This window comes from Vidua chalybeata, chromosome 4 (assembly GCF_026979565.1).
Source record: "Vidua chalybeata isolate OUT-0048 chromosome 4, bVidCha1 merged haplotype, whole genome shotgun sequence".
NCBI lineage: Eukaryota > Metazoa > Chordata > Aves > Passeriformes > Viduidae > Vidua > Vidua chalybeata.
In genome coordinates, this window is record NC_071533.1 from 50,637,119 (window position 1) to 50,655,488 (window position 18,370).

Below are 18,370 nucleotides of genomic sequence, written 5' to 3' on the forward strand. Positions count from 1 at the left end.
AATCAATTTAGGTTGGAAAAGACCTGTAAGATCATCAAGTCAAACCACTAACCCAGCACTGCCATATTCACCACTAAACCATGTCCTCAAGTGTCACATGCACACATTTTTGAATGCTTCCAGGGATGGTGATTTTACCACTTCCCTGAGCAGCCTGATCCAATACCTGAGAACCCAATTACTGAGGATTTTTTTACCTAATATCCAATTTAAACCTTCCCTCGTACAACTGAACCACTTCCTCTCATTCTGTCACTTGTCACCTAGGAAAAGTGGCTAATCCCCACCTCACTACAACCTCCTTTCAGATCATTGCAAAGAGTGGTCCAGCCTCCCCTGAGCCTTCTCCAGGCCAAACAATCCCAGCTCTCTCAGCTGCTCCTCATAAGCTTTGTGCTCCAGACCTTTCACCAGCTCCCTTGCCTTTCTCTGGCCCAGCCCCTCAATGTCTTCCCAGTTGTGAGGGGCCCAGAACTGGACTCAGGACTCAAGGTGTGGCCTCACCAGTGCTGAGTCCTGGTCCTGCTGGCTGCAAAACTTCTGACACAGGCCAGGATGCCACTGGCCTTCTTGGCCACCTGGGCACACCCTGGCTCATGTTCAGCCAGCTGTGGCCACATTCCAGCCACTTTGCCCCCAGTCCATAGCACTGCCTGGGGTTGTGACCCAAGGGTAGGATTCAGCACTTTGCCATGTTGAGCCTTTTGCAACTGGCCTTGGCCTATTTATCCAGGCTGTCCAGATCCCACTGCAGAACCTTCATGCCCTTCAGCAGATGAACTTTCCAACTCAATTTGGTGTCATCTGTGAATTTACTGAGGGTGCCCTTGATCCCCTTGTCCACATCATTGATGAAGATATTAAACAGGACATTTCATCCAGGGTATATTAAATTCTCAAGTGTCCCATTGCTTTCAATTATAATTTATGAGTAGAATGAAGGCCAGTTTTAATCAATCTTCCCAGCTTTTTCTCTTAGCATGCAAAATGCTGTAATATACAGTCAAGCAACAAGAACTTAGTAAGAATCAAGTATTACTTTCTCTCACTGTAGATCCACAATGTCATCCCCATACAAGTGCTTTGATTTTACTCACAACTCCAGTTAAGACAAAAACCCGTAAGTCGAATTCAGCTGATGTTTCAAGCTGGCATCAAGACTTCCAGAACAGGACATGCCCATGGAAACGTGTACTTAATGTCAGGTCACTGAGGCTTATCTGGCTAAGGAAAATTTGTCACATATCTAGGTTTTATATGGCTTGTTGGAAGTACATTGTCTCAGCATGTGCAAAGGGGTTTATCTTGAGACCTTGACCTTGACGTTCTATTCTGTAACTTTAACAAGAAATGTAATCAGAAATCTGTGTTTTGTTTGTTTGAGGTTCCTGGGAACTCTTCTGACTCTTCCAAATTTAGCATGCATATGGACAGTCTATTAAGCACAAAAACTGAAAGAGAAGGGAAAAAAAAGAAAACTCCATTCTAAAGAAAAACCTGAAGCATATCTTCTGCAGTACATAAACTCCCTGCAGAAACCCACTGAAAAACCTCCTCCCACTAAAGAGGAAGCCTGCATACAGGCAATGCATACAGTCTGAAATGTAAAAGCTATTCATTTGAGAATTGCCCCCACTTAGATCCAGTTGCTACTAGATCTTTAGGTGTCTTAAGGATGTATCTGGTTCAGTACACAGTTAATAACATACATGTAAAGAATATCCAGAAGTCCTGTAAGTTTCTAGGATATAAACTTTTGTCCTTGCACACATAAAAACTTATTCTAGCAAGCTCCTAACATGACTGAGAGCTAATGGTTTCACATCTATCAGATATTCTGCTGAGGGGAGCTGAAACACCCCAGGACAGTGGCTGATGTCAAACACTAACCAATGTTAAGCACATCTTGTTTTGTGAAGTATAATACACAAGAATAAAGTCCAGAAACAGCAGTATTTCTCTTCTACAGACTTTACATAGTGCTGCTTCTTGTTACATAGTAAAAGACAAACTCATTCCAATACTTTTAGACGCATTGCAAAAATATTGAAAAAACATCCCAACAAAAAAAAAAAAAAAAAAAAAAAACAACCAAAAAAGCTACTAGGAGAACCCAAAAAGAACTTCAGTAGGACAAAGTGGGAAAAATTTAAATGGAAATTACAGTACTGAAATTTTCTAACTGAAAACCCACCGGCATCTTTCAACTGATTGCTACCAGTTATAGATTAAGCCTTCAGTATCTCCACGGTAAGGTGAGCAATTCTCCTGCTGGTGGAAAGCAGAAGATGTGAAAACTGTCACAGCAATCGCAGTATCTTACATTTGCTCTGGACAACCACTAAGTGGCACTTAAACACCTCATCTTAAACCCTGATGAAGCTGCGAACTTGTGAAGGGATTGGAGGGACAAAAGGAGTTATGCACTCTGGGGAGTAATCCCTTTCAAGAACAATGAAGTTCTTGTCCTGCAATTAGAAAAGCTTCCTAATGGCCTGGCTACAAATGCTACAGTCAGGAATACTGTACAGTGCTCCACAGCAGCAGAGATACTGCAGAGAGCTCTGCAGAAGCAACTGCTTTCTCTCCTAAATCCCAGTCCTGATCTGGGAATCAGCGCCTTGTTCCAGTGTGTCATTACCCACTGTGTGGCTTTGAAATCTGCACGTAAATTGGGAAAACTGAAGTGCCTTATTGCTGCTGTACAGCTGGTCCAACAAAGGCAATCCTAACACGATAACACAACTTCTAGCAATGCCTCTGAATTCATCTTCAGTGAGAGACCTCTGAAGGTACCAACACTATTTGTACTTGAAGATGCACATTAGAACATGGTTTTTGTAGTCTGCAGAGAATTAAAAGTGATGAGCGGGGCTTTGCTCTTCTTAAGACTTCAGTAAATTATTGCTTCATAGACATATGGCCTACTTCTATTTGGAATTTTAAACAAGGAAAGAAACCTAATTTTTGTAATAGTGGTGTTGAATCAACCATGTTTATAATCCTCAATATATTCTTGTATTTGAATTATAATTTTTCTTGTCTGGTTTTAAAAGTACTTCTGTTTCATTAAAAATCTTTCTAAATGAATTAATTATGGGTATTGGAAACCTTTTTTTTCCTACGTGAACAACATAACTGTCATTGAAAAACATCTAAGGCTAAAACCAAGCTGAATAATATATTACATATTACAGGTGCTAACCAAGCAAGTAACTACAAGCATGTTCAAAGTCATTGTTGCAAGTATGGCTGTTGTCTTCAAAAGAACTAGCCTGAAGTGAAAGTGCATACAGATTTTCAGCCTCAAAGACTCAAAGACTCAGCCACAGGTTTAGATGCAAATACACCACCAGACATTCACTGCAAGCTCTACTTTACACCTTTGTGCTGAATGTAGCCTCCAAAAATCTCAAATGAGGAGTTATAAAATCTTGCTTTTATTCCCTCTTCCTGTGCAAGTTCTTTACATTATACAGAGAAGCATAGCATATAAGCAACAAAGCAACATAACAAACCACATCATGATTACTAAAAATACAATTTTGAAGCACATTCTGCCTGTGTGAAGCTAGTTTTGTGGGGGTCTTTTAAAGGCTGACACAAGAAGCTTGCACATGAAAAGTGTTCAATCAGTTATGCAGAAGGACCAAATTTAACCCAATGCAAGGGGAATCACCATCAGTGAAGCTATTTATGACGAGCAATAGATCTCAATTACTGTCCCTCTGGAAGAAGTGGTGGGAGGGTGGGAAAGAAAAGGGAAGTCCACATCAACCAGCAGTTTCATACAAAGGACAAACCAAGTATAAGATGGCATTATCCACTCAATCCTTGTATCAGATCCTCAATGATCAACCTTTAGGGCAAACACACATATCCATTTAAGCCTGTATTTGTCCTGTCACACAAATCATTCTTTAGGAAAATATTTCCCACAGCCCTTCCCATAACTTGACGTCCACAGAGAGGGTAAAAAAAACCAGAAATACAGAACAACCTGTCTACACCAGGCAAGGGAAAGCACTGATTTTATGACAATGATTTTCTACCATTATTCACTTTTACATATAACAGGATGGGAGATTGTGCTGCTAAAGTAAATACAGCAGTTATATATGCCTCCTCTGCTTTGGTTTTCTGCTCCACTACAGCCAAAGAGCCCCCATCTGATGACCTTGGGGGCACAGCATAAATGTCAGCCCAGGAAAGGCAAAACTTTAAATGAAAAGCCAACTGCATGGAAACAGAAGGAGCTATTTCAGGAAGATTATTTACTCAGTATTGTAATTTATGACTTGGCATCTTCATATTTGAATCTGAATGGCTTGCATTTATCTTTTATGGCCATTTTAAAATCTGAAAAGAAGAAAATACAACTGCCTGAACATGAATGTCTATGTTTAAGTAGCTCCAAGTGAGCTAAAGCCCAAGCTTCCTAATAAAACTTGCAAAACACAGAAAATAGGAGGCTTTGGTTTTATTAGTTTTGAGGAAAGATAATTGATATCAATCAGATATGAGCCAGAACCACTCTGGAGTCTGTCTGTAGAGACTGTACTAACCTACATGACAGATACAGCCTTATTTTATTCCTGTATTTGACAAAAACTATCTTCTCACTTTTGCTAACTAAAGCACACTGTCCTCAATATGCTATTGTACTGTGCACCACAAAAACTGACACTGTTTAAGGTAAGACTGATTTTTTAAAATAAAAACTGTTCTTTTCAAAGCAGTTTCTTCCCCTCTCTAATAAAGCCACTTTCTGGCTTTAAATTGCATACAACTATCATTGCACCAAGTATCCACAAAATTAATTTAAGAACTTCACAACTGTGCATAGTTTGTATTACTTAAGAGTGTTAAGTAATTAAACAAAAAATAAAAACCATCCAGTGAGTCTAGATTAGACTTTCTGACTTGAGTTCGGAGATCAGTAAGACAGCATTCAAACTTCCAAACTCTTTCTAGTCTTAAATGCACTTCAGCAAGCTTCAGCAGCAGGTAACTCAGAAAATACATTAGAGTTCCTTCATCATTAAGTATTTCTTTATATAGTAGTGTACATGCAGTTTACATTCAATATTGCTATAAATCAAACAGTATTTTCTGAACTCTTAATTCTGTATACACAATTTATATTTCCACACCTTCTATTTCTCACTCAGAACTTTTCCATGGGCACAAGTCTTTCAGTTTGGTTTTGGTTTTTTGATTTGCCCAGCAGTGTCTGCTTGCTGTGTGCTTGTTTGAAGCTGTAGGACTGATGAGGCTGCAAGGCAATGAGGAGACCCATTCACTTTGGGTCTGGCATCCAACATCTTTGCAGAAATCAGACTTTACTACCCCACAGTAAGGTGAGCTGGATAACTTTGTTGCTACATATTTTGTTATTGTTACAAGTTGCGAAGATGAGGACTTTAATATGATTAGTGTTTGGGTAATATGTGGATAGACAGTTTCCCAATTGAAGACCACCCACACCGTGATGTTTGTGTTCTTAGAGCAAGGCTACCTTGGACTCATTGGACAAGTATGCAGTGATTTCTTCTCACACATTACTAGCAGGACAGATTTCAATGTCAGTGACACTTTCACAGAATATTCTGAGTTGGGAGGGACCCACAAGGATCACCAGGTCCAACTATTCAGTGAATGGCCCATATGGGGATTGAATCCACAATCTTGGTGTTATGAGGACCATGCTCCAAACAAGGTGGCTTTGTGTGCAGAGGCCAAAGAAGCCTGCAAGTGTCCCTGTGCACCTCCATCCTCATAGTCTTACTTTTAAGATCTATGTCATCCTACAAAGATAGAACAACAGGTTTCCTGCTCCACAGCCCAATCCCTTTGGAGTGTACCATCATAGGTTACACTTGAACTAAAACCCCACAGCTGTTTAAGACTGAATGAACTGGGGATCTGAGGCCAGGCCTTCTCTCTGCTCTTAGGTGGCAATGCCCTGACTCTCACAAAGGTGCACCTGAAATTGTTCTCTGATCATGTTAGGATGCCGATTTCATTGAAACTTTATCACTTTTCCTTAGGAATATTCAAATTGCTCTGAAACATATCTGAGTGATACCACAGTATAAAGAATAGGGGGAAAGGTGGGAATGTGCAAATCACCAAACAAAGGATTACAGGACCACAGAAAGCTGACTCTAACTTGGTTAAGATGTTACGAGTGAGCTTCTCTTTGGAGATATGGAGAAGCTCTTCTCTGGGTGAACAGGAACTTTTAAAGAAAACTCTTCTACAGATATGGAGGATGCTTAGATACTTATGGCTCCAGTTACCTGTGCTGGATATCATAGGCCACAAGTAAGACAAAAGGAGTGGTTAGTAATCAGATGAGAGGCCATCACAAATCCACTAATTATGTTTTTGCCTCAGTTCTACTATTTTGCATTTCTGCTACAATCCCCAACAGGAAAAGTGAAGGAACAACTGTTCCTTGTTCCTTAATAGCCTTGAACAATCAATAGCCTTGACATGAACTCTGACCCTAAAATCAAGTGCATGTAACATCGTAAGTAAAACACATCTACTTTCAATATTATTCAAGTTGAAAAATACATGAACAATGCCATCTGATGCAGTTTACTATACAGTTAACTACTACACTAAGATAAGAAATCACAAGAATATATAATTTTTATGTTGCTGCTGCCATAAGAGTGGGAATAGGCAACTCTTTTTACAAACCTTGTGATTAATTTCATCTTCCGTGATCAGACATTATCTCTGACTGTAAGTCAGACAGCAGCACTGGTATTGCACAAATTACTTCCTCCATGTGGCAATCACACAAGATTTAGGGAAACCCCACAATATTTTTTTATAAAATGAGAGCAAACACACGAGCACTTAGCTGAGGCAGCATGCCACAAAGTCACTCAAAGACTTCACAAGAGCACCAGAAAGGTTTGGAATAACGCTGCTAGGGACAGGGTCACTGGCCACTAAAGCTCCCTGACAGAAGAGCTCACATACATGAATTGTCTGAATAGATCCCAGGATAGAACTGGTGTCATCACACTCACACTCAAGAAGCCTGTAAAGCTTGATTAATCGTGAGAGTACTGAAAGCACAGCTGGTTGTTTGCATTATACAGGATATTCTGCTAGGCTTTACACAGCTAAACTTTGACCTACTTTATAAACGGGACTGTGCATGTGCAGATCACAAATATGCATTTGATTTTTCATTTGCTCTCCTGCATTTTTTTTCCTTCTGTATTTTACATTTTCTTCAGTTAGTATTTGGGAGACAGGAGAGATTTCCTAAATCAAAAAGCAGTGCTAACAGTTTGCAATTACACAGATTCAATCAAAAACCGCAAGGGTGCATAAGGAGGCAGAAAAGAGCCAAATTAAGTTCTCACTTGCACTGACATTAGTCCAGTTACTTAATTTTGTTTCAGTGTTTTATGTTTTTGGCAAAAGAAGAACCATGTTTTAATCTCCCCAGACTCATCAGGCAGTAAAATACAGAAGAAAAACATCACCTCTATCTTTAAAATTATCTTCCCTGAATTCTTTTAAGGGAAATGGTGGTATTAAAAATGAGATACTTAGTGAGGCTATACCTTAGAGTCTAAAGTAAAAACAAGTTGTGTAAGAATCAACAGTCATGAAGCCAAGCCTCACAACAACTGCTTAGGAGTCCACTGGGCTCCTGCCATTCCTTTTATAGATGAATAATGTGAAGTTCAGCTCTGTGCAGCCTCACAGAGAGCTAAGTGTTGATTATCTGAAACCAGCTTCTTCAGCACATAATCAGATCATAAACAACATGTAACAGAGTGCTGCATTCCAGGTAAGACAGCATGATCTACTTAAGTGCATAAGCTATTTTAACTCATGAAAGTAGGTGAAGGTTGTTTAAAGGCAAAATAACTGTTAAAGCAATAGGTGGACAAAAAAACCCAAGGACCTCTGACAACAGAGGGCATCACAGTTGTAACCAAAAAGCTCAACAGGCCAGGTGCTACATTTCAAGAAGTACCTCAGCGTAACGAGATGTAGGGTTCTATCTGTGTTTGCCTTGGGGCAGATTTGACATAGGTCAAGTCAATCAGCAGGCTCAGGTTTTGAGCAGGTGTCCCAGTCTGCTGGAACCATACAGACACTGCAACTCTCATGGTACCACTCCTGCAGCTGCCTGGGCCAAAAGCTGTCCCTGATTGATGACACTACAGAGAGAAGATTCAGAAGCACCACACAGACTTGTGCATGTCTTGTGCAGCTGTGATCCTGTTTAAATCACAGGCAATATTCTTCTATTAAGCAGAGAAGTTCTACCCAGTGTTTTGCCATCATAGCATTAACTGCTCTGGTAAACACAAGCATATATTATAGGTTGTTATGACAACTTGTGTCCAGAGTCTTGGGGACAAAAAAAACCTAACCCACAGAAACACCAGTACAAAATGTAACCCTTTAAAAATCTGAACATCTTACCTTTCTTCATACTCCAGTTCTCCACTGATAATGTCACAGAAATATTTTCCTTGCAAGACATCAGGCTCAAGTTTCTAGGCTTTCTCTCAAATTCTCTAAACCTCCAGTTCATATCACAGAATAAAAAAGGGGAAACTTTCAAGCATTCTGAGCATCTGCTTCACTTAAAAAAATAAACTAAAAAATGACAGTGCTGTCTGCCAACTTCTGCTCTGCATACAAGAATTTATTTTACCCTATGATCAGAAAGAACAGGTGGATGATGTACTCTACAGACAGCTCAGAGTAGCCTCACATTAGCATACCCTGGTCCTGATGAGGAATTTCAACCACTCAAATATCTGCTGTAGGAAAAACACAGCAGGGCATAGCCAATCCAGCCAGTTTCCAGAGAACCTTGATAAGAATTTGCCAACCCAAGACAGAGACATCATTAGGAAAGCTGAAGTCCACCTGGAATTGAATATAGCAAAGGCAACAAAAGTCTTTATAGCTATGTAGGTGACAGAAGACAGGTTTGGGAAAATGTGAGCCTGCTACTGAACGGAGCACAGGACGTGGAAAAAGGTTGAAATACTGGACGTCCTCTTCGACTCAGACCTCTGTGAAACCATTAAATTTAGAACTGTTAGTTTTCATTTACAATAAATAATAAAGTATAATAAAGGACAGCATAACCTTAACTTGCCTTAAATCTAAACTAGCTCAGGGCATGAGTCAGATAAACTAGTGACCTGTGTTCCATTTGCCAGCCCAAACATCCATCAAGTAAGATTAAACATATCTAAGTAAAACAAGTCATTCAATACACCAAAGAAGGATCAACACAATGACATCTGGAATTACTTTTCCAAGCTGAAAATAAGAACAGAAATTACTCATCCTCCATAATGTTTTGGCTACTTTGCATATGCTGGTGGGGGATACCCTGCTACAGTATGCCCTTAGCCTCGTGTTATCTATTTCTTTCATTTCTTGGAGTGAATGATGTGATAAAGCAGGGCATCATACAGAAGGAAAGCTGGAGAGAATGAGCTGAGGAAGGAAATGGCACACCTCACCTGCAGTTCCAAACAGTTGAGAACTAGCACATCTCAAATGTAGAACTGAAATGCCAATAATTTTAAAAGTATATAGTTTTCAACAACAACAGTGATATCAATAGCGTCACACTTTTGTAGTACATAAGCAAATGTCAGACCAGAGGCCACTGGGGAGACACAGAGGGTGGACCATATATGGTTTCATTTCCATTGCACTTCTACAACAGCCAAGCACTCTCACCAAGGTGTTCAGCAGGGCTGTATTCTTATGCTGAACAGACTATTCTGCAAACAGATTTAGTGGAGAATTAATTTTTCCCCAGCTTCTCCCACCATTACTCACCTGACCTATAAGTAGCCTTCATAAGCTCCCTGCAGGCAATATAAATTGAATCCAGCTCCACTCCTGAGCACCTACAAAGAATATGCATTAATGCTTCAGCCCCACCCTCAGGCAGAAATTACTCAATCATCACAGGCCACATCAGAACCTCTGCAAAATGAGGGTGTAAGGATAAGAAACTCCACTATCTGTAACTACAGAAACTTACTGAAGTTATATACATGAAGAAAGGAACACTCCAGATCCTATGTCTGACAAATCTACTTGGAAAGAAGACTCTAATCCATAAGACAAGCTCTCTCTAGGCAAAGTAACCCATCCTTTAAGCACAAAGTAGAGTGAAATGATCTCCATATTCATATGCTTCTTTTCAAGTAATGTCATCTCATCCTTCCCTACTTACTGCTATCCAGCAGGGAAAGTGAGCCACACATTGCCATGAGGTACAATGGAAACAATTACAGCACATCCTACAGAGGGAAAACAAAGACCACAACGGGGCACTTTTCTTTCACTGCTACAGAGCAGCATAACAAAGAACTCCTTGCAAACAATCCTGACATTACTTAGTGTTAATTACCTGTCTACGGATTTCTTCTCTAAAATGGCTATGTTGGAAATGCAGCAACAACAAACCCAAGAGCCTTGTATTCAGGAAAAAACATTGCATGGCATCGCATGCACCTCCATCAACTCTAGAGCTGAGCTAAATATGACCCAGCAACATTAACAAAACTCACATATTAAACAATAAAATAATCCCTCACAAATCAGATATGTTCTTGCTCAATTTCTATTTATAAAGGAGTAAAACTATGGTTAATGGACTGCAGTCTATCTGCAATGCTGATGCTAAAAGCCTGACCATTCCCTGATTTCTGTACTTTCTACCACCTCCAGAGCTATGCTTGTCTGGATGACTTTCAAGTTTCTTGTCCTCTTCTTAAAGGCTTTAATTGTTTAGTCTTCTACTCAACTGCCTTTGTCTTACCATCCTAATCTTCCTACTGTACTTCTCCCACAGACATACTTCTGTCCCCTTTTATTCTACTTATCTTAAGGTGAGGATATACACAGAACTTATTTGCAAAGCCACAAAGTACCTTCTACTTCAAATCCTCAGACGTGACTTAATCCAAGAACTCTTTGTCAAATACAACCCTACTACAGATTTATATATGCAGGCACAAAGAATTGTGGCTCTTGCAGTTTACAGTGCTATTGTAATTAGTAATTATCACAGAAGTCTGGATGTCCAAGCTTGTTGGCTAAAGATTGTTATGAACATGTAAATTCTGTGACTAAACGTATCTGGACTGCTGTGATTCTTTTACAGACCTGAAGCAAATAGGAAAAAAAGAGTTCTTACAAAAAAGAGTGCTAGCACAGGAATCTGCTGAGTTCCACAGGCTGCAAAAGTCCAGTTTCTAATATTTATTTCTTCTGTAACTGAACATAAATTGCATTAACAATCCTAAATTCTTCATCCCAGCTCACTGGCTTTTAAGAAACAGCTCCTTCAGTTTGTAACAAAGGCATGCGTGCACTCCCTATCCTTTCAAGTTGGGCATCTGCAAAACAGGTAACATCAGTTCACTCCTGATAAATACACAAACATCAATTAGCTAAAAGGCATTATATGACCACATTCAGGTCAAAATAACAACACCCTACAAAGCACAAAGAACTTACTTAAAATGTGGAAATCACACAAAATTTAAGTAAACGAGGTAGGGCTTCACTTTAGATGGTAAGAACACCTGGCATTTCCATTATCTTTTTGTTGAAACATAGGTCCACAAATGTTGATTAGATGTCTACCTAGACTGCAAAGAAGTCAAGAGAAACAGCTCTTGTGCACAAGGCAAATTAAGAGGTGGAAGGCAGTCTTTGAAAGGATGGATATCTGTGTGAACCTAGAGCTAAGTAGTTAAAACAGACATACAAAAATTGTGGGTGTTGTTTCCAAAAAACATGTAGACACAGCTGAAAATTTAACTAGAGACTTAGTTTGTTCTTGATCATTTCAAACATGTGCAGGAATTTGATCAAACATGAGGAAAAAGTACTTGAATATTTTGGTGCAAAAGAAAATGCCTAAGAAAATGTACTGGAGGTGATCAGTGCTGTGTTCTCACCATAATCCTGGAAAATCACAAGCACAAGTAAATGCAGAAGCAAACTGAAAAATGCATTCACCAGCTGCTATCCAATGCTAAGTTTTGAAATAACTATTCCTTATTTCTGCTCTTACATATATAAACTTGGTATTCTACATTTAACTTGACAGGATTTCTCACTTGAATGCTTATGATTTACAATGTATTTGCCTTTTAATTTACTGGAACTGCAGTTTTATCTGGGGGGGATTTATCTAAAGCTGTTTCCATATGTTCTGAGCTGTAAGCTTGAGACCATGGATTTGGAACTGTACAACATTCTGCTATTGGGCAGGTTGGCATAAATCCCATGAGTGGTGTATATTCACATAATACCTCCAGGGTTCTTCAGCTGGACACCTCCTATGAGTCAAGTGAGCATGCTGTTTTCCAACCTTACGGAGACCAGAGTTGACATTCAAGAGGTGAAGGATAGGTCACCATTTTTTCCTCACTAGTTCACAATAACTTTTTATTAAATCTTACTTCATTTTACTCATTCATGAGAGTCAGTGTCTCACATTACTCTCAAACAGAATAGATCCAATAATTTTAATGCTTCCGCTTTTTCAGCAAAGACACAACTGGTTAAGAACTGGTTAGGACATGCAGACTAAGCCAAATCTCACCCGCTGCCAGACATGCATACCCCAATTCCTGTCTCACAACACGCAGCAGCAAGCCTGCATGTCACAGAGGTGCAAAGACTATGCCTTTGTCCCACTCTCTAAACCTGCCTGCCAGGCTTTGTGAATTATAGAGCTAGGAAAAGGTTTCCACAGGGTCCTGTTGTTAGAGATATGATATATATGGAGGTTCCACACTACCCTCTCCTCTTTCTGAGAAAGGAGGTATCTCTGTTTCCCAGTCACATAGGTCCCAACTCAGGAAAACAGAAATTTGAGACGTCTGAGTGCAGGATTAGATAAAGTTCACAGTGACTCAAGAGTGAAATACTAGCTCTAGTGACATCAACAGAAAAGCTCTCACTGACTTGAGGGTCAAGATTTCAGCCCATATCCCAAACTAAAGTGTTTTTTAAGCTGATGAAATTCGGACCCTGATCATGTAGGAGATGTAGACACCTTTCATTTCACATCTTGAGCATCTCAAATTTTACTGAGCAATTAACATCAAATAAAGTAAGTGAGTAAGTTTTAATGAGATCTCATCTCTAATGGTAAGTACAACCTTAAGGTTTTACAGTATAATGAAAGGATTCAAACAGCACAAAAGCAACTTCAGGGATGCTTACTTTGGTTCTTTTCTTTTTACTTACTTTTGTCTGATCATCAGCCTTAAATACATAGCAGATACTTTGCTGGTTTGCTGCTTCATCCTTTATCAGACAAGCAAAGTAGCTTGGATCGTGGCTGTTGTGAATCAGTTTGTGGACCTGCTGTGGCTTGTATTCAAATAAACTTGAACAAATTAAAGGATCCCACTGCTGGGTTTCTCCTGTGTCTGGCTCACATCGCAAACTGGCTGGTGAAACACAAAGTCGAATTTGGCTGACACTGGGTTCTTCTTTGGAAGACTTTGCACTGAGCAACTGGATCTCGGCCACAATCCAAGGCAGCATTGACATAGTGGTTAGGGAATGCACTGGGAGAGAACCCACGAGCTGGAGACTGAAACTTGCTGAGAAATCACTAGGTGTTTGACACTTTTTAACTTTGAAAGTTATTGGCTCCATTTTACAGTCCTTTAGGGAACCTGAACTAATTCACCAATATTTCAGTTCCATGGAATGACATTATCTGGATGCTGGATGGCTCCTTTGATTAAGGAACAGAAGAGTTCTGAAAGGAAAAGAAAGAGTTATATAGGTGCTTGAACTCTATGAAAAATCAACTCTCAATAACACAAATAATTAATAGCTTAAAATCAGAAGAGAGCTACCATGGCCAAGCTAGCAAATTCCCCCTCTTTACACTGGGCCTTACTCTTTCAGGTCCAACAAACATAATTGTAATAAATACATTGCTTAGAAAAGAGTCAGTCTTGATTTAAAATTTGCTTTATGACCTTAGCTCACCTATCTAATGAGTAACTAAATTATAATGAACATTTTTTCTAGCCTGTGCCTGTTTCATGGGCAGGCACATGTAGATCACACGGGCCTATTTCAATCGTGTTATCACAGGAAGAACTCAGCTGAGCTAATCTGACCTTCATGACAGTTGAAGTCACTGCCTGCTAAGGCACCTTTACATCTGAGGGAAAAAAAAAAAAAAAGTTAGCCTGACAACTTTCTTGTCCATAGGTGGATGACTTTTAATCTGGCTACTAACATGGAGTTGTTTCCTTAGGTATAGTTTGCCCAGTAATTATTGGTTGTAACAAAACAGACTTTTTCAATAAATAACACGCTAGAAATCATTGTCATATAAAAACGCTAGCAGCAGTTAACAGAAGGATCACTCAAAAACCTGTCAGATAGCAGTTACAAGCAACAATCCTTATAGCATTCTGGGAAGAACCAGATCATGATCACAATTCATGGTTGCATTTTAACACTGGTCAGCCAGACAGGAATACTTAAATGTTAGCCAGACTGACATTGTATCATTTTCATTTCTTAAAATAACAGATTAACAGATGGAATATACCAAGTTACACACAACCCTATTGTAACCCTGTTATACCCAGCATCTACTACCACTACTGTTATTATGTATTAGTACTTTTAGTAATGAAATACAATAATTGCATTTCTTTATGAATTCCATTTCACAAAATGCAATCCATGAAAACACATAGATTGGCATTTGTTGTACTACCCTGTTTTAACTCCTCTTTAATTGCCCCTAGTTTCAGCTGTTACATTATATCGTGTGAGACTGATGGAAGGCTGACAGGCCTGTAATTGCTTGTGTTTAAATACCAGGACACTAGTTTACCATCAGCCTTATGAGAGTTTCCCATGATAAAACCTAGGAAAAACAACATAAATAGTACAAAGATATCCTTAAATAATATTTTAATTACATTTGAACAAGTTTTGAATAAGTGCCATCTGTTTACTGTGGTAACAGTATTTCTTGTCTTTCGTCATCTAAAATATCATCAAAACCAGCACTATTTTTCTCATGAGTTTCCACTGAACTTTGTCCTTCTTTTGCTCTTGTAATAATATTTTCAGACTGAGTTTCTAACAGTCTGTCACCTTGTTGAAAATGAAAGTAAATTTCAGGATTAAAAAAGCTCCAAAAATTTCAAGATTGAAATTAATTTTGAGCTGTTTAAAATGCAACCAATCTGTAAGTGTCCCAGTGGGTAAAAATGTTTCTGCAGTAACTGGCAAACTGTAAAAACAAGAGAACTTCAGAAATAATCTTTGAGTATATTTACTTTTTTGAAATATTTCATCTTTTGACAAATGAACACCATGGCAGCATTACCAGTTCCAAGAATAGCAAATTTAGCAAGAGTGCAAGTTTTCAAGATACTATTCAATGAATTCATAGTAAATAGCATTTTAGATGTGTAGTTCAATCTTTTAAACATCTTTCCATAAACCTCTGTGTGTGTATCTGGGCATGGGAGGTGTGGGAAAAAGGGCCATGAAAATCCAGAATTTGTACACCTCATTTTAAGCATACTACAATTGGGAGAGTTTTTTTTTTTTTTTTTTTTTTTTGTTTATTTCACAAATGAGCAAGAAAATAAGCATCTCAAAGATTAATATAAATGCATGACATCCTAAATGAAATGGCATTAAGCTGTGGCAGGGGTGGTTCAGGTTGGACATCAGGAAGAATTTCTTCAAGGGTGGTAAAGGAAAGGGTGAAAGGGTGGTAAGGATTGGGAGAGGCTGCCCAGGGATGTGGTGGACTCATCGTTCCTGAAGTGTTCAAGAAACAACTGGACGTTGTACTTGGTGCTATGGTCTAATCCACATGGCGGGGTTCAGTCAAATACTGAACATGATGATCTTGGAGATCTTTTCCAACATCAATGATTCCATGGTTCTAAATGGGATAGCAGCTTCACTAAGCACTTTTACACCTTCTCAACACAGACTGCTGAACACAGTCACCATTATAGTTTTCCTTCCACCAAGAATCAAAATGGTCTCTTCTTTCACAAACTATTACAAATTTTTTCTCCTTAACTACAACAATGAAAAATAGTTCAGCAACTGCAGGGAAGATTGGATTAATTTATAACTACCATGATGTGTAGTCTAAACTACATAAAAATCGAGGTTGTAGCTTTTAGTGCTCTTGTCACTTAGTGGCATAGATAATAATCTCAGGATAAGAAAGCCTTAGAAGACTTCATTCTTAGTTGAAAACAAGAGAACGGAGCTACCATACAGACAATAGTATGTATTAGCCACATACTTTTTGTAGCCAATTTCTTATTTGTGTTTTCCGATAACCATTCTTTAAAAAGTGTAACTAAAGGCATGTATAAATACAACAGTCACCCTTGTTTCTATCAACGTTTCAAGTTTCTTTTTGATTACCACCATCTACCATGCTCTTTTACCCTAGATCTTACCCCACAAGGCAATGCAGCCTCAAAGAGAAATGGATATCACAATATAATACATTATTTTGCATGCTAACTCTAAGGACTGAACAGTATATAAAAAACCCAAGGTTGATACTCTGTCATACTTAAACAAACATTGTACTGCTGGAATGTATTTAATATAAATGTGAAGCTTCTTGGCATTCTCTTGGCATCGCTTTTTAAAAAAAACAAACACCTTGCAAAGTCAACAGCATAAATAGTCCAATGTCTGCATTTGTTATTTCCAAAGAAAAACACTTACTACTAAATCAAACCAGTTAAATAGAAGTTAAAATGCTAGGGTTTTCCCCTAATGTTTAGGAGAGGCTAAAAGTGCAGTTTCTCAGAGCACAAATTTAGCAGCATCAGAAAGTCTCCTTATCTAACCAGTATTATTCTGTGTATTACTGTTCTGCATATTCCATTTCCCTTTCCCAGCCATTCTTTCTTTGTTTTCCCCTCCTGTCACTTACTGCAAACAAATTCCACCAGAAATTATGCCAATTTCAAGCTGCTGGTGTTAATTTCCTTCAAGTTTCCACCAAGGACTAGGTTTTACTTCAAAATCATTAAGTATTTATGTATATGCTTAATTTAGGCCTAAAAATAGTTTTGTTCTTCTCAACAGACCTATTCCCAGCCATAAGTTTAAGCACACATTACGGCCAAAGAGTAGCCATGCTCTCAGCCCATCCATGTCTGCCCTGACTCCACTGCTTGGAATTGTAGCACCTTTACCCATCTCTGGTTGCCACCTTTCAGTTCATCCCCTCTGAAATTTGGCTCTGCAGGTGCCATGGGAGTTTACCATACACATTAGTACAGTAGGCTCAAACAAGTTTCCTCCCAAGTGTCGAATTTACTCATGCTTATTAAATGTTTATTTCACCTCTAATCCAAGAGGAAATAGAAAAGATACAAAAATACAGCTGTCCACTAGTTTCATTCTACCTCAACTTCGTTGTTCCTTTGGCAGCTCTAAGCACCATTCAGCTTCATTACTCTGGGCTTTGCTTAGCACACTAGATGTCACCAGTTGTTCTCCCAGTGCTCAGAGACATAACTGGGACAGCTCCTCTTTCTCCTCTCCACCAGCATCTTTTGAAGGGTGTTGGTTGCCCTTGCACTCAAAACTGAGAACAGCTTGAGTGGCACTCCTCAGCTGACAGCTTAACTGCTAAGATGCAGTTTATAGAGATATAAAGGATATGAACCTTATTGTTCCTACTGTTTGGCCTGCTTTGATTCAGATGTATTTGCTCCACCAGCATAAAAACAGCCAGTCGAACTGTAACACATAAGATATTTCCACAAACCACATTAATATATCTATCACTGCCTTCTGTATTAGGGAACACCAGACTGACTCATTAATGTGTAAGATACACATGGGAACATATGTGTGCCCTTTCTCCTCAGCTTCTCTTCTGCTCTGATCAACCCAGCCACTTCTCACAAGTGGGGAGCAGGCTTAGAAAGCATGCAACACTACACTGATGGTCCTGTTCTAGCAAAATCTGATATTGTGTTTTTTAAAACCCTAACTTAATTTAAAAAATAATATATTAGCCTCTTGCTCTCCAAAATCAAGTTACATTCTCACTGTGTTATGCCACCAAGTTAAAAGGGATCCCTTCAGATAGAAGGCAGGGTGATGGCAAGACAGCATGAAAGGGAGAGCTACACAAATTATTATTTCTGCCATGCTGGACCCCATGTGAAGATATATGTCTAAGCAGCACTGCATCATGCAGGACAGCATTCCTCAAAACTCACCCTCACTCAAGAGAGCAAAGACTATATCACAAGGGCAAGGTATTGGCTCCAGGTAC

General features: G+C 39.0%; 1 protein-coding gene across 7 annotated transcripts in view; it reads right to left on the reverse strand.

Moving 5' to 3' along the window:
* The window catches only part of TBC1D1 (TBC1 domain family member 1), a 98,971-nt gene that overhangs the window by 77,580 nt on the left and 3,021 nt on the right, over nt 1–18,370 (reverse strand). For 6 of the 7 annotated variants that reach the window (XM_053940714.1, XM_053940718.1, XM_053940715.1 and 3 more), the window contains one exon: nt 13,294–13,816. In XM_053940714.1, the coding sequence (XP_053796689.1) occupies nt 13,294–13,710 (417 nt within the window). In that variant the 5' untranslated portion in view covers nt 13,711–13,816. Of the gene's footprint in view, nt 1–13,293; nt 13,817–14,186; nt 14,231–18,370 lie in introns of all 7 variants that reach the window. The other variant, XM_053940712.1, reaches the window with a different exon arrangement.